Source organism: Phocoena phocoena, chromosome 1 (genome assembly GCF_963924675.1).
Source record: "Phocoena phocoena chromosome 1, mPhoPho1.1, whole genome shotgun sequence".
NCBI lineage: Eukaryota > Metazoa > Chordata > Mammalia > Artiodactyla > Phocoenidae > Phocoena > Phocoena phocoena.
The window spans coordinates 107,867,002-107,882,149 of record NC_089219.1 but is presented as its reverse complement, the minus strand read 5'-3'; the positions used below and the strand labels follow the sequence as shown (position 1 = coordinate 107,882,149).

The 15,148-nt window shown below is 44.7% G+C and overlaps 2 protein-coding genes and 1 pseudogene across 4 annotated transcripts; 2 read left to right on the top strand and 1 right to left on the bottom strand.

Moving 5' to 3' along the window:
* The first annotated feature begins 2,667 nt into the window (after positions 1–2,667).
* Positions 2,668–4,408, top strand: RBM8A (RNA binding motif protein 8A). 2 transcript variants are annotated; one of them, XM_065888446.1, is made up of 6 exons: positions 2,668–2,792; positions 3,071–3,130; positions 3,261–3,335; positions 3,517–3,653; positions 3,949–4,085; positions 4,197–4,408. In XM_065888446.1, the coding sequence occupies exons 1-6, from the start codon at positions 2,726–2,728 to the stop codon at positions 4,240–4,242; spliced, it is 522 nt and encodes a 173-aa protein (XP_065744518.1). In that variant the 5' UTR covers positions 2,668–2,725; the 3' UTR covers positions 4,243–4,408. The 2 variants fall into 2 exon arrangements, with proteins under 2 accessions (XP_065744518.1, XP_065744517.1); XM_065888445.1 differs by having other exon boundaries at positions 2,703–2,792; positions 3,258–3,335.
* A 278-nt stretch (positions 4,409–4,686) lies between these two features.
* LOC136137061 (gonadotropin-releasing hormone II receptor-like) lies at positions 4,687–9,340 on the bottom strand (annotated as a pseudogene).
* A 690-nt stretch (positions 9,341–10,030) lies between these two features.
* PEX11B (peroxisomal biogenesis factor 11 beta) lies at positions 10,031–14,908 on the top strand. 2 transcript variants are annotated; one of them, XM_065890959.1, is made up of 4 exons: positions 10,031–10,086; positions 10,904–11,019; positions 11,425–11,626; positions 14,503–14,908. In XM_065890959.1, the coding sequence occupies exons 1-4, from the start codon at positions 10,031–10,033 to the stop codon at positions 14,906–14,908; spliced, it is 780 nt and encodes a 259-aa protein (XP_065747031.1). The 2 variants fall into 2 exon arrangements, with proteins under 2 accessions (XP_065747031.1, XP_065747041.1); XM_065890969.1 differs by lacking the exon at positions 10,031–10,086 and adding an exon at positions 10,262–10,275.
* The last annotated feature ends 240 nt before the right edge of the window (positions 14,909–15,148 follow it).

The window sequence follows — 15,148 nt, the reverse complement described above, 5'->3', positions numbered from 1 at the left end:
ACGCGCAGGCTCAGCGGCCATGGCCCAGCCGCTCCGCAGCACGTGGGATCTTCCCGGACCGGGGCACTAACCTGTGTCGCCTGCATCGGCAGGTGGACTCTCAACCACTGCGCCACCAGGGAAGCCCCCCAAACTGTTGAGCTTTTACATCTATATTTCCACATATTGGACATTACCACCTGAATGACACAAGCTCTTTGAACTTACATATCTAAAATAAAACCATTTCTCCATACATGCTCCTCTGACTCCCCAGATCTGCTATAGAAATTATTATCTGCCCAGCTACCTAAGCTAGAACCTCAGATCCATCCTCAGTGCCTCCCTATTATCATCTAATCAGTCACTTACTGTTGAGTTTACTTTCTGTACAAAATTCCCAATCTGTTTTGTCCATATCTACTGTCTTAGTTCAGTCCTTTATCAACTCGGGGCTGGACCACTGCAGTAGCTTCCTAATTAGTCTCTAACTTCATTCTTAACATCCTCCACACTACTATCAGATTTCTTTCTAAAATACTTATGACTGTACCACTCCCTTGCTTAAACCATCACTTAGCTATCTGTACCTTTAGTGGCACTTCCCAAATTTTATATGTGAACCCTTGGTATTATCTGAGAAGATTTTAGGTGGTACATGGCCAAACATTTTTCATTTTTACTAGTTATGCTTTTAGCTGAATTTGTAATAGAAAAATATGTTTTCCATTTATGGCAGTGATATTTAAATTTAGTGTAAATTTGTTTAAAACGCCAGTCTATTTAAGGAAAAAACACAAATTGAAAATAGTATGGGGGCTATTTGCAAATGTTAAAAATTATGAATACTAAAATATTGAATTAGAAAAGTTTCTTGCCTATAGGGTAAGTTCCAAATCCTTAGCATGACATATAGTTTGGCCCTAAACTATATTTCCAGCTTTATTTCCTGATTACACAGCATCAAGCATACGGACTTTCTTGCCGTTCTGATATTCATTCAATAATATTTACCAAATGTCTACTATGAACCAGGCACTGGTCTAAACTTTGAGGATATGGTTGTACATAAGAATCTCTGCCGTAAGGATTACATTCTAAGGGGAAAAACAGACGATAAACAAGTTAGAAAGTAAACAAGGTAATTAAAGATTTGAATTTAAGTTCCATGAAGGAAATATGAATGAAAGATGGAGTAGAGAAGACCCCTTTGGGTGACAGTAGTATCTCAGGGAGACCTACAGGACGGGGTTGAACTAGCCATGTGAAAAGCTGGAGCAAGAACATCAGGGACAGAGTTACAAAAAGTCCAGAGATGGGAAAGAGTAGAACATAGTTGAGGGAAAGTATAGGGAGAGCTTAATGGGTGAGAGGGAAGAATGGTGGTGGAAGAGTTTGGAGACATAGGCAGAGCAGGCTGTGTGAGTCTGAACTTATCTAAGTGCAAAAATAAGTCAAGTAAGGGTTTTTAGTAGAGATGTGACCAACTGATTTTTTAAAAGATCACACTACATATTGCAGAGAACGGATTAGTGTATCTTAGTCTCAATACAACTCCTTTGCCTGGGAAAGTACCCAGACTTAAAGGCCAAGTTTAAATGGAAGCCCTCCCTTAAATGCACTCTTACTTCCCATCCTATTAGAAACTTTCTTTGTATTGCCTTAGTGCGTTGTGATGGCAACGATCACTTTCATAATGTTATTATAAAGTGATTGTTGATAATGCAAGTATTTCCCCTTGTCTTGCTAGCACCTCTTCTAATATTAGACACACATACAGGCATTCATAACTGTTTGATTTAAAAATTAATAAATAAGTGAATATGCAGTTCACTATTGTTTGTGTAAGGCCTACGTCGGATTCCAGAACGTGGGGGCAATATTTTCCTTGCCTCAACTCCTGGGTTTTTAAACGTGAAATATCTGTACTATCCTCAAAGAAGCTAAAGCCCCTATTTTGTTTAAAGCCATGATATTTTAATTCCCAGAGGTGGTAGGCAGAGTTTGAGAGATTTTTAGTTTTATTTTTTTGGCCGCGCCAGGCAGCTTGCAGGATCTTAGTTCCCTGACCAGGGATTGAACCCCGCCTGCAGTGAAAGCGGGAGTCCTAACCACTGGACCACCAGGGAATTCCCAGAGAGATTATTTTTTAAAAAAGAAAAGTTGATATCTGTCTCATCAATCAACACGGACACCCAGGTCTGCTGATTTTCTGAGAGAGAAAGGCCATGCTGCAGTACGTTCCAGAAGCAGCTTTTTGAGGCAGCATTGCTGACCAAACAATTTTTTTTTTTAATGCTTCCATCACAGATCCGGCTGCTCCTCGGAACAGTATAGGCCTGCACGTTTTTAGAGAAAAAACTTTCTTCAACTTCCATTTCCTGGTATGGAATGAAAAGAGACGAAAAGCAACCCTCTAATAAAATTAGGCTGGGCTTCACTGTCAGTAGTGTTTCTCGTTGTCTGCTCTAGGTAAGAGTAAGTCACTAACTCCGCCCACACCCCCAGCGTGTCCCACACAGGGTTGCCCCCTTCTGCTCGCGACCCGCTCAAGATGGCTACAGGAGCACTTCCGGTATCTTCCCAAAGTAGGCCCGCCTCCACTGCGTATTATTACCGCGCCGAGGGCAGGACTTAGAGTTAGTTTTTAATTGGTCAACTTGACTGGAGACCTTTCCCATCCGCGACAGTTTCCCGAGGAGCCAAGTGCTTGAGCGCCACGGACGAGAGTTAGAGCTTAGGCAAGATGGCGGACGTACTGGATCTTCATGAGGCCGGGGGCGAGGATTTCGCCATGGATGAGGATGGGGACGGTGAGGACAGTGGAGGCGGCTGCGGGAAGCGGGGAAGGTGCGAGAGAAGGACGTATTAGGAAAATATAATCTTTCCCCCAAGTAGGGACGATGGGAGCCGGGGAACTGGGTTTCGGTTGGTTGGAGACTCCGCCCCCGATGGGAGGAATGGGGGCGGGCCGGGAAGGGACTGAACCTGGAGGTGGTGGGGTCTGGTTTCAGATAATGTCTTGGAAGGAGACTATTGTTGTAAATAACTGTTATCTTTCTCACTTATTCTTTCACTTCTGGGGCTGCAGAGAGCATCCACAAACTGAAAGAAAAAGCGAAGAAACGGAAGGGCCGTGGCTTTGGCTCCGGTGAGTGTTTGTGGGTGGAATGGGGTCTAGAGTGGCGAGAGCGACGAGCTTTGGAGTCCCCATAAAGACTCATGGTGAACAGTGGGAGGAGGGGGATTTCCGGTGATCTCCTGTGTCTTTCTAATAGAAGAGGGGTCTCGAGCGCGGATGCGTGAGGATTATGACAGCGTGGAGCAGGATGGCGATGAACCCGGACCACAGCGCTGTAAGTAAATGGAACCTGTCTGTCTGTAGAGAATTAGGGGCCAATGAAATAAAACCCAGTAGGAATGGGGTCAGAGGTAGCTTAACCAGTCTCTGTGGAGTCTGCACACACTCTACTTCTGTGATCTTGCTTGAAGTTTTTCTTTCATGTGCTCAAACAACCTCCCTCCCTTCCCGAACAGCTGTTGAAGGTTGGATTCTCTTTGTTACTGGAGTTCATGAGGAAGCCACGGAAGAAGACATCCATGATAAATTTGCAGAGTATGGAGAAATAAAAAACATCCATCTCAACCTGGACAGACGTACAGGATATCTAAAGGTATTCTGAGTGATACTCCATTGCTTCTCTTCACCCATAAACCTTAGACAGCATTGGTAGTTCTCCCATGTTTGCTGTGGTTGGCCAAGAGTAAAGTTGAAATAAAATGACTTTGGGAATTGATTTTGTTAGACATAGCAAAGAGACAGGCAGAAACAGACAGACAAGTTGTATATATAATAGGGATATATAACGTACATTTGTTGTTTAGAGTTTATGGATTTTTCTGTTTTGAGTAGAAAAAAGCTTGGTGGAATAGGAGAGTTTTGGTAATCTGTCTTTTCACTTGTTCCAGGGGTATACTCTAGTTGAGTATGAAACATACAAGGAGGCCCAAGCTGCTATGGAAGGACTCAATGGCCAGGACTTGATGGGACAGCCGATCAGCGTAGACTGGTGTTTTGTTCGGGGTCCACCCAAGGGCAAGAGGAGGTAAAGTGGAGAGGGGAAACACTATCTTAGTGGAGGAAATATGAGCAAAACAGAATAAGGACATGGCATTATGTCCCTCTGATGGACCCTGCCCCTTTTCCTTCTCCCTAGAGGTGGCCGCAGACGCAGCAGGAGTCCAGACCGGAGGCGTCGCTGACCCATCCTCTGTTGTCCAGGTGTTCTCTCCAGAGATTCCGTTTGACTATGCAGCCTTGGAGAAATAGGGCTGGGGTGGAACTCACTGCGTCTATACTTAATCTCTTACCCTACCTGCTTAGTGTTTCTTTTGAGTTATGAATAAATGTCCAATTTTTGTTTTCTAAAATTACTTTCCTGTTCTAACATTGCCAGCTCTGAAGCACTATTTACAGTAAGACACTCTGGGTCACTGCGAAGATACTTCTTCCAGGGACTGAATTCTGTGTGAGTTTCTACATTAAATATAGTCTCAAGTCTCACCTAGGGTCAAAGTAGAAACACTGCTCAGTATTTCTTTCTTTCTTTTGGAAGCTAAGGGAGCCAGGGTTACAAGTGAGATGTTCTCATGATACTAGAGAATAATTATTCTGTTCTTAAACATGCTCTCCTGAGCAAATGGATGTCATAGGAATGTCTCTTTTGTTTCTCCTGCCTTTCTTGCTGCCACCTTTGTTTGTACTTTCATCTGTCTAAGGGTCTGAATCTCCTGCTGGGGCATTCTCCCAGAACCTCCTTCCCTGGAGGAGTCTATACTAAGTTCTTGGTGCCCTCTTCGGCAGCCAAACGGTGAAGGCCCCATAGAGGAGAGGATCCAGAGGAGCATTGAGGAGGCCAAAGAGGAAAAGGATGTGGCTGAGGCTGGGAGGCACTTCAGTTAGCATGGTGGGAGAGAACCAGTACCAAAGACCCAGCAGGTTATAAAATGTCTAGCAGAGGACGAAGGTCTGCAAGACAAGCAGGGCCAGTCGCAGACCCTGAAGATGAACATGGGGGCGATTGTCTAAGGAGCGGCAGAGGGCAAATTCACCGGCAGGGGCTGGGAACTTGGAAAATACACTCAAATTCAGAACCACTCAGCTTCTGAGTTGATGGATGGGCAGAAATAGTGAGATGGAGCTCTCCCCTTATAAGGAAGAGAATGGTACAAGCCCTCTTCCCCTCCCCAACCTGGGACTATACGCTCCCCTCCCACCAGAGATTATGACAGACGTGCTGCAAAAAAGGTTTCGATTGAGGTGCTGTTGTGTTCCATGAAGCTACAAAGTCTATTTGAAGTCTTGTTGGTGTCCAAGAGCAAAGGAATACTGATCACCCTTCTCCTTAATTCTTGCCCAGCTAACTCCACTTCAGAGAATGATGGCTAGTGGCTGGTTAGAATTGAAGGCATTCAATAAAGTTATGTGCAGCATCAGCTGCTAGAGATATGGTTAGCAACTCACTTTTGGTTTGATAGATAGCTATCAAATTTACGAGGCTAGAGGCAATAGTTTTAGGGTACGGGTTAGGGCCTGGGGGGTTGGGGTCTCACCATGGTTCCCCTTCCTTGTCCGGGGACTGGACACACTGAGGACGGTGCGGCTATAGCAGACGGTCATGGCAGTCAGTGGCAGCAGAAAGAGGCAGCAGAAGGTGAAGAGGTGGTCTCTTGCCATCAAGCCTTGAAGCTGCTTTTGGTGACACTGAGTGAAGGGGACTGGACCAGCTCAGCAGACGGTGTGGAACAGAACAGCTGGAGTGGAGTCAAGGACTATTAGAACTGGTCTCCCTTTCCCCTCCCATGCCAACCTACCCACCAGTTCAACAGTATCTCTTCCCAATTCTTTTTTTTTTTTTTTTAATGAGATTGTTGAGAAAACTTGGGAGTTAATACAGTGCATAATTCCAATTTGTTCTTAATTTCCTGCAGTGCTGAGTAATGGTACATCCATGGTGCCATATTTAAAAGGTTAGGAATGTATCTTGAAAATGCCTATCTTCCTCTTAGGCTATGTTTGTTAAATCTGGGACTTAAAGAACCCTGTCTTCTCAAGTACTGTTCTAACATTGCATTTTATCAAAGGATATCTCTACCACCTCACCAACATTTTTTTGTTTTCCTCACCAACATTTTAAGCTGAACTTATTTTCCTGATGTGTCTGTGATTCTGTGGAAAAAAGAAATCTTGTGTAAAATGGGTGCTGCTAAAATTTCAGGCCATTTTGCAGTCACTGTAAAGTGACCTGTAGTAATAGTCATGTGTACAACTATAACGGTGAAACAGCGTTAAATAATAAAATGTAACATTTTCCAAGTGCTGTTGGCTGCCCTTTCTCCTTTTTGGTAAACTGGGTTTTTGGTTTGAATCAGTAATGAGTATTTTTCAGTTGAGAGCTTCAGGGTTAGTACCTGAGTTTCAGGTAAAGTAGATTAAGTCACTACTAGTTTGATAAAAGGCAAGCTTAGTAGGTATCAAATTTCTAGATACAAGGAAGGTATTTGGAAAGTGATTTCAGCAGGCATGAGGGACTTTTAGGAAAGGTGAATAGTATGAGCCACAGACATACAATTTTATGAACTGCTTGGAGTTATGATCAGGCTATTCTGAGCTAGTTGGGAAGTGGTCTTCCCTCTTCCCCTATCTTTTTTTTTTTTTTTTTTTTTTGCGGTAGGCGGGCCTGTCACTGTTGGTGCCTCTACCGTTTTCCCCTATCTTGAGTCCATATGTTTCTGGCCGTTTTCTTGGGGGCTGGGGGCAAGATTTTGCACCATGCCTAGAAATACTTGACAGGTTGTGAGAAGGGGTTTAAAAATAGACAGGACTTCCCTGGTGGCGTAGAAGACTCCACGCTCCCAGTGCAGGGGGCAGGGTTCGATCCCTGGTCAGGCAACTAGATCCCACATGCATGCCACAATTAAGAGTTCGAATGCCACAACTAAGGGGCCCGCCTGCCGCTACTAAGACCTGGCACAACCTGATTAATTAATTAATTAATTTAAAAAATAGGCAAGTCTCCTGGACTTATGTTTTGGTCCATAGCCCTACCTCTGACTCTCCTTTCCCTATTTTATGTGCAATTTACCTGCTGTAGAAGTCTTTACCTCTGATACTTGAAAACTTGAGTCTACAAAAATAATTTCTAACTACACCAATATTCCCTTTACCATACTAACAATTTTTTATTGACACTAATATTTTAAATGCAACATATGGGCAATGCAGAATTTATACAAGAGGTCGCTAATTTAGAGCCCAAAATAACACCTTTCGCACCTGAATCATGTTACCGTCAGTTTGCTATTGAAGCAAATAGAGATTGCATTGTTGTCGTTGGATTGTCAGGCTCTAAGAAAGGATGAAATGCATCTCCTATTCCATAATCTTGTGGCCTATATGTTTCAAGTGATTTATCCAAAGTCATCCAGCTAGTTAGTGGTAGAGCCTAGACTCAGGAAAAACAGAGCAAAGTAATACAAACGAACAAAAAAAGCAATCCTAATTCTAATTCCCAGTCCACATCTAAAATTTGCTTCATATAAACCCAACTAATTCCTTTTGCACTGAGGCAACATGCTGCTTTTTAAAACTTTGGGTAGCAGAGGTCCTGTTTGCAACATATTGTTGGAAGCAATATTTTTTTGTTTGTCTTAGAAGTGCAGTCAGACTAAACTGTTTTAACTTATATTTCTAATATTTGAGGATTTAAGGATCAAATCTTAAATCTGACTCTGTAATGCATTATTCCAGAGACTGAAATTTTAGCCCTCTCCCTGACAATCCTAACCCTAGACTCAGAGATGCTGCTTTACACCCTCCTCCCAGATGGTGGTAGTGGTTTTGGGTTTTTTTTGAAGAAATTGCTTAGCTTTTTTTTTCTAGATTTCTAGTTCATTTTCAATATTGAGATTTGATTACTTGGTACTCAAGTTCAGATCCTCCCTTTTGTTCCAGTTTTGACACCCACAATAAAGCCAGAGTAAAAAATACAAATCTGATTATATCATTCTCCACCTTTTACTTTGGTGTCTCTCCACTGCCCTCAGGATAAAGTACAAGCTTAATATTTGTGATCTGGTTCTTCCTTCCCCTCCAGGCTCATTACTCACCATTTTCTAGTCCTCAACTTTAGCTGCAGCTTCTTTGAGATCATCCACCCTCCACCTTCTCCAGCATTCCTCCTGCTGTAATTTGTCTTAACACCTATCTTTCAAGAATCAAATTGTAACATCTCTGGGAAGTCAGGACGCTTTCCCTGACTGTCCAAGAGTGGGTCTTGGACAGTTCTTTAGCTCCTTATGCTTACCTTTAGCATAATGCTTAACTGCACGCTGTATTGTAATTGCGTACTAATTTGACTCTGCACTAGTCTATAAATTTCTTGAAGGCAGGACTTTGTTGCTCTATCCTTGATAGAGCATTTGAACGCACCTGGGGGATGCACATTAGTTTCTGAATTGATGAATGAATGTACCACAAAGTTTTACCCAAAGCCCCTGATTTCACTGTCTTCTTAATGTCTTCCCGTATATGTTTCCACCATGCCCTAGAGTTTTTCTGCAATAATCTGAAGAAGGTGGGACTCGGAGGAGGCAAAGAGGTGGAAGCCAAGTGTAGTAAAAACAAAGGCTCTTAACAGAAGTACAAATTAACATGCAATGATCTTAACTTGCAAGAGAGATAGCAGAGGCCCCACGCTGAGGATTAACGGTGACCACGGCCAAGCACACCCCTTGAATCCGAAGGCTCCTGTTGTGTACCCAAATTCTTGTCCAGTCTAGCCCTGAGTTCCGACAAGTCACTCACCTTCCAGGCAAGCGGGAAAACGAGTACCCAGGCTGCTCCCAGAAGTTTCCTTCCAGTTGAGCGGGGTTCAAGCGGGTGGAGTACGGCTTCCTGGCGGTCGAGCCCAATGACCACAGGCAGGAAAGCTGCGGCATACATGGCCGTTAGTTCAGGAACATGAGTGTCCGACACGCGATGTCCCCGGCCAGCCATTGAACAGTGATATTCCTGGTGGCATAACTATATCTATGGTCATAACCACAAAAGTGACCAGTAAGTCGGCAGCTGCTAAATGGGCAAAGAGTCGTCTTACCGGAGAGGGGCGGAGCTGGCTGGGTTGCGGCCGTGTCACTGACAACAGCACGGCCAGGTTCCTCCAGCCGAAGAAACAAACAGCGCAACACTCACTCCCACTCGGACCTTGGCGGCAGCTGAGAAGGTGAGCAGCTCTGCGCCCTCCACCTCTACTCCTGATCCCGCTGCTGACCCCCAAGGGGTGCCGTTGCCTGCCGACATGGTGACCTGGAAGGGAAAGGGGTAGGGGGATGAAGTGTGGGTTTGAAGAGGTTAGCTGCGTCCACTGTTTCTTCTCTCTCCTTTTAAGGATATGAGTTGGGTATTTTGCGAATTTCGTCCACTAAAGCCTCTGTCTCTGGAGACTCTCCGTCTGTATTCTGGAGGTCACCTGTTCAACTGTCAGGGTCCTGCAGGGAACAGGGATCTGGTGCTGGCTTCTACTTCCATAGACTTCTTTAGCCCCTAGAGCCCTGGATTCGGTCGTAGCGTGCGAGTGAGTGTGTGTGTGTTGGGGGTGTTCTGCTGGAAACACCCCAGGGTTGGGGGCAACCCTATCCTAGCGGCCCTGGCGGGAGCACTGCAGCGCAGTCTCGCTACGCCCGGACTCCTGCAAGCCCCGCCCTTGGTCCAGAATATTTAAAGAAGAATGTGCCTCTGGAGGTGTGCTTGGGAAACAGAGATCATCTGATTAGAGGACAAGGCGACGGAGACACGCACAAAAAACACGCAGGTGTAGGCCCAGAGACAAGGGCTTCTCGTTCTGAAGTTCCGCTTCAGGGACCGGCTCCACTCCCTTTATTTTCGGACGATGTTTGTCCCTCGCGCGGCACCGTTGGGTCGTCCAGGAGGCGTGACTAGGGGCGGGAAGTGGGGCGGGAGCGAAGCTGTGGAGTCGGGGCTGCCGCTGTCATGGACGCCTGGGTCCGCTTCAGCGCTCAGAGCCAGGCCCGGGAGCGGCTGTGTAGGTGCGGCCCAAATAGGAATGGGGGGAGGGCGGGCAGAGGAAGACCTTCTTGAGGCGAGGTCAGTTCACACTACGGGGGTCATAAAGGGTCAGATCGGGCTACGGGGGCCCGGACGGACCGAGGGGCTGATTTGAGCCGGCCGTGAGGCCATGGTTCGTTTCTGCTCGCGGGAAAGATGGGGAAACTGAGGCACGAGTGGGCCGGCGGGGAGGCCAATCAGGGTTGCGTGTTCACGTAAGACCAGCACTTTCCTCACTGGGCGATGGTGGAATGAGGAGCGTTCGCCCCGTGGCAGATAGCGACCTGGACTCTTCCCAGAGCGGAGGAGGCACTCCGAAGTTCCCGTGTCCCCTCACCCTACTGTCACCCGCTAGCTCCTCTGCCTCCGCCTTGCCTTCTAGTCTCGATTCATCTCAAGGGTCTGGAAAATCTCTTAGTTCACCTATTTTGAAGAATAACCTGTCCTCCAACTCTCCACCACTCCCTCACATATCACATACATGCTCACACTGTTGCGCTTGTGATGGACCCCCTGCCGCCTTCATTGTTCTCTTCAGGCCTTACATTATCAGATCTCTTATTTCCTGAATTCGAAGTAGTGCTTCCCAACCCCTTCTAGGCTCCTTTTTATTCTTACGCCTGTCTCTTCCCCTGGCCTGGAGGAGAAACAGTGAGATATGGCCATGAAGAGGAGGAAAGGGAATGGTCTCAAACAGGGGAAGGGGGAGTCCATACTTGCCTTTTGAAGTACATTTTTGAGGGGGAGAGGAGGGAGGTCTCCACCTTACCTTACCTCTCTCTCCTCTCTCTCCTCCAGGGCCGCCCAGTATGCTTGCTCCCTTCTTGGCCATGCACTGCAGAAACATGGGGCCAGTTCTGAGTTACAGAAACAGATTCGACAACTGGAGGGTCATCTGAGCCTAGGGAGAAAGCGTAAGTAATTGTGCCTTTCCTTTTATTACCTCAACACTTCCTCCATCCCCAGCTATTCTTCCTTAGTCCCTCCTTGTTTTTGACCTTCTCTGCCGATTCTCCCTCATTTGCCTCTACCCGTATCCTCTGCAAGCCTCCCGGTTGAGGTGAGAGAGCAGGTGTAAGAGTAATGAAGGATTGGAAAGAATGAGGCAAATTTGAGAAAACTAAACTGGGACACAAATTAATAAAAATTGGACGTAAAAAAAATTGAACTATTTCTACTCTTTTTTAAAAAAATTGTTCATTATTGTTCCTGTTACTTGCTCGACTTTCACTCTCTTGCTTTCTCTCTTTTTCTGTGTCTTGCTCTCTGTTTGCCTCTCTACTTTCAAATCCTTCCTTTTCTTTGCTAATCCCCACAAGTTCTACGCCTCGGTAACTCAGCAGATGCCCTTGAGTCAGCCAAACGAGCTGTGCACCTATCAGATGTTGTCCTGAGATTCTGCATCACTGTTAGTCACCTCAATAGAGCCTTGTACTTCGCCTGTGACAATGTCCTGTGGGCTGGAAAGTCTGGACTTGCTCCCCGTGTGGATCAGGAGAAGTGGGCCCAGCGTTCATTCAGGTTTGATATCCTTTTATCCTACAAGACCTATCATATTCTCCATACTGCATAGCTTGCCTTTCATGAGAGAATGATCTTTTAGGGCCTTCCCATAATATACACATCCTAATCACTTGGCTTCTAACCTTCATTTAGATCTTAAACCATCAGAGAATAATGAATGGGGGCAGATGGAAGACAGATGCTCTTTCATGATGAATGACTAAGATTGGACAAGACTAGATATTCATTACATTGCTTTAATTCCGCTTTTGTCTATACCACAGGTTTATGCCCCTCACTGCTTACTCGTTCATTCATTCATTCTAAAAATACTTAGTAGCTGCTTACTATGAGCCAGGGAATAAAGCAAAGAGCCAAAGAGCTATGATTCCTGCTCTCATGAAGCTTCTAGTCTAGTAGGGGAGTCAGATATTAAAACAAATAATCGCCAAACCAAATATTTGTGGGAAGTACAGGGTGTTATGAGATACATAACAGGGGAAGCTAATTTAGATCGAAAGGTCAGAGAAGAACTCTTAGAGAAAATTAAATTTTATTTCAGACCTGATGTCTGAGTAGAAGTTATACAAAGCAAACAGTAGCAGAGAAGACCATTCCAAACAGAAAATAGCTCATTCTAAGGCTTTGAACCAAGAAAAACTTCATGGAATTAGAGCAGTAGAAAGAAAGCCAGTGTGGTGGATGGTATTGAGTAAGGGCATAAGTTCAAACTGGACAGGTAGACATGGGCCAGATCATTCATGCAAGGACTTCTCGGTAATGGTAGGATTTTTTTCATTTAGTTTTGTTTAAATTTTATCCTAAGTACAATGGGTTCTAAGTAGGGGTGTGACATGATTCAAATTGCATTTAAAGAAGATCCCTCTGGCTGTAGTGCGGAAAATGGATTGCAGTAATGCTAAAGAGGAGAAGATGCCCTAATATGGCCAAGAAATGATGTTGGCTTGGACTAAGGAGCAGGCTGTAATGAAGGTGGAAAGGAATATGATTTGGGAATAAAATGATCTCTATACATATTATTTGTTTCCCTATGATTTGCTTTGTTATTTTATATTAGCATCTTTCCATCTCCACTTATGTCTCTCTTTTCTTTTCATCTTTCTCAGTGATTACAGTTATAACAAGACTTATGGTGTATGAAGGGTGGGGGCAGAGGCATGGCTGGAGTGGTATGGAAAAGCAACTCCCTAGAAGAGTTTATATGCCATGTTTATACTTTTATTCAGTAAATATTTATTCGGAAAAAAAAAATTTATTCGGCTCTTACTATGTGCTAGGCACTGGTCTAGACAAAGGGATACAGTGGTAAAGACAAACAACATCCCTGCTCCTATGGAGCTTACATTGTAATTGGAGGGGACAACGAAACAATAAATAAGAAAAACATCAGAGAGTGGTAAGTGCTGTGCAGGAAATTAAAATAGGGTCATGTGATAGACAGTAAATGGTTTGCTACTTTAGAATTGAGGGTCAGAGAAGTCTTCTCTGAAGAGGTGACATGTAAGCTCTGACCTAAAGTGCAAGGAAGAGCCAGCCATTTGAAGATTTTGGAGAGAGATTATTCCAGGTTGAGGGATGAGGTAGTGTAAAGGTCCTAAAGCAGGAACAAGCTTAATGGGATCAAAATATAGAAAGAAACCAGTGTGGCTGGAGCATAGTGATTGAAGGAAAGAATGGTACAAGATGGAATTAGAGAGGCAGGATCAGATGTTGAGTTCTGTAAGCCTGTCTAAGGTATTTTATTCTAAATGTGATAGGAAGGAAACCATGGAGAGTTTTAAGAAAGGGTATAATGTGATTTACGTTTATGCCAGCTACTATATGAAACTAGATTCTTGGGGGTGGGGGACAAGAGTGGCAGTGGAGAAACCAGTTAAAAGACTAAAGTAGTAGTTCAAGCAAGATATGATGGTAGCTTAGACTGTGGTGGTGGAGTACAATAGATGTGGATTCAGGATATGTATTAGAGGTAGGACAGTTATATTGAATACAGACCACTGTTGTCAGAATGGATTAAAAATCAAAAAACGTAGACTGTTCTTAAGGAATTTATAATCTAACACATTTGGCAAGCTTGGTGTCGTTTTTTTATTTGTTTTCTTTTAACAAAAGTATTGGATTTAAATGGTCTATGTGTTTGAGTCTTTGAAACAACTGAAGGTGTTTTTTTTAATATAAATTTATTTATTTTATTATTTTATTTTATTTATTTATTGTTTCTGGCTGCGTTGGGTCTTCATTGCTGTGTGCGGGATTTTCTCTGGTTGGGGCGAGTGGGGGCTACTCTTCATTGCGGTTCACGGGCTTCTCATTGCTGTGGCTTCTCTTGTTGCAGAACACGGGCTCTAGGCGCGCAGGCTTCAGTAGTTGTGGCATGTGGGCTCAGTAGTTGTGGCTCGAGGGCTCTAGAGCACAGGCTCAGTAGTTGTGGCACACGGGCTTAGTTACTCCGCGCATGTGGGATCTTCCCGGATCAGGGATTGAACCTGTGTCCCCTGCACTGGCAGGCGGATTCTCAACCACGGCATCACCAGGGAAGTCCTGAAGGTGTTGTTTTAAAAAATTTTGCATTATTGTAGTTCAAGTTGAATGTGTGTATGCTAATGGGTTGCCAAGTGGAAAAGTGAAATATGAGGTTGATCTTGGAATATTTCGTGATGCTCATTATTGTAAGCCAGAATCTTAAGGTACACATAAACTCATTAGTTACAGAAAGGTGGAAGGACATTTCTAATAGTGGGTGATAACATTCACTTCTGGTATTCTAATATGTAATCCTTTTGCACTATGGGGGAAAGAAGTTTAAATATTCTGTTGGATATGCTAAGTGGGTATATGTATCTGTACTGACCTTTCTCCCCTGTGTATCCCAGGTACTATCTGTTTTCCCTCATCATGAACTTGAGTCGTGATGCTTATGAGATTCGCCTACTGATGGAACAAGAGTCTTCAGCTTGTAGTCGACGACTGAAGGGTTCTGGAGGAGGAGTCCCAGGAGGAATTGAAACTGGGGGACCTGGGGGTCCAGGGGCTCCAGGAGGAGGTCTGCCTCAGGTGGCTCTGAAGCTTCGGCTCCGAGTCTTGCTCCTGGCTCGGGTCCTTCGAGGTCATCCCCCTCTCCTGCTGGATGTGGTCAGAAATGCCTGTGATCTCTTCATTCCACTGGACAAACTAGGCCTCTGGCGCTGTGGTCCTGGAATTGTGGGACTTTGTGGCCTCGTGTCCTCCATCCTGTCTATTCTCACCCTAATCTGCCCTTGGCTCCGACTCAAGCCCTGATATTCTGGTACAGGATAAGGAGGGGATCTGAATTGGTGAGATGGAATTTTAGATTGTCCCCGTGTACCGGCCTCATTCTAACTCCACTCCTTGGTTAAAGCTAAAATCCAGAGATTTGGGAGTAAGAGGGAGGAGCTTTGGGGAAGATGAGGTGAGGAGAGGTGACTTGTGAAGTCACTTGGATGATTCACATGTTCAGATCTGCTGGAGCTTTTGTTCTTTTCCTCCTTCATTGCATTG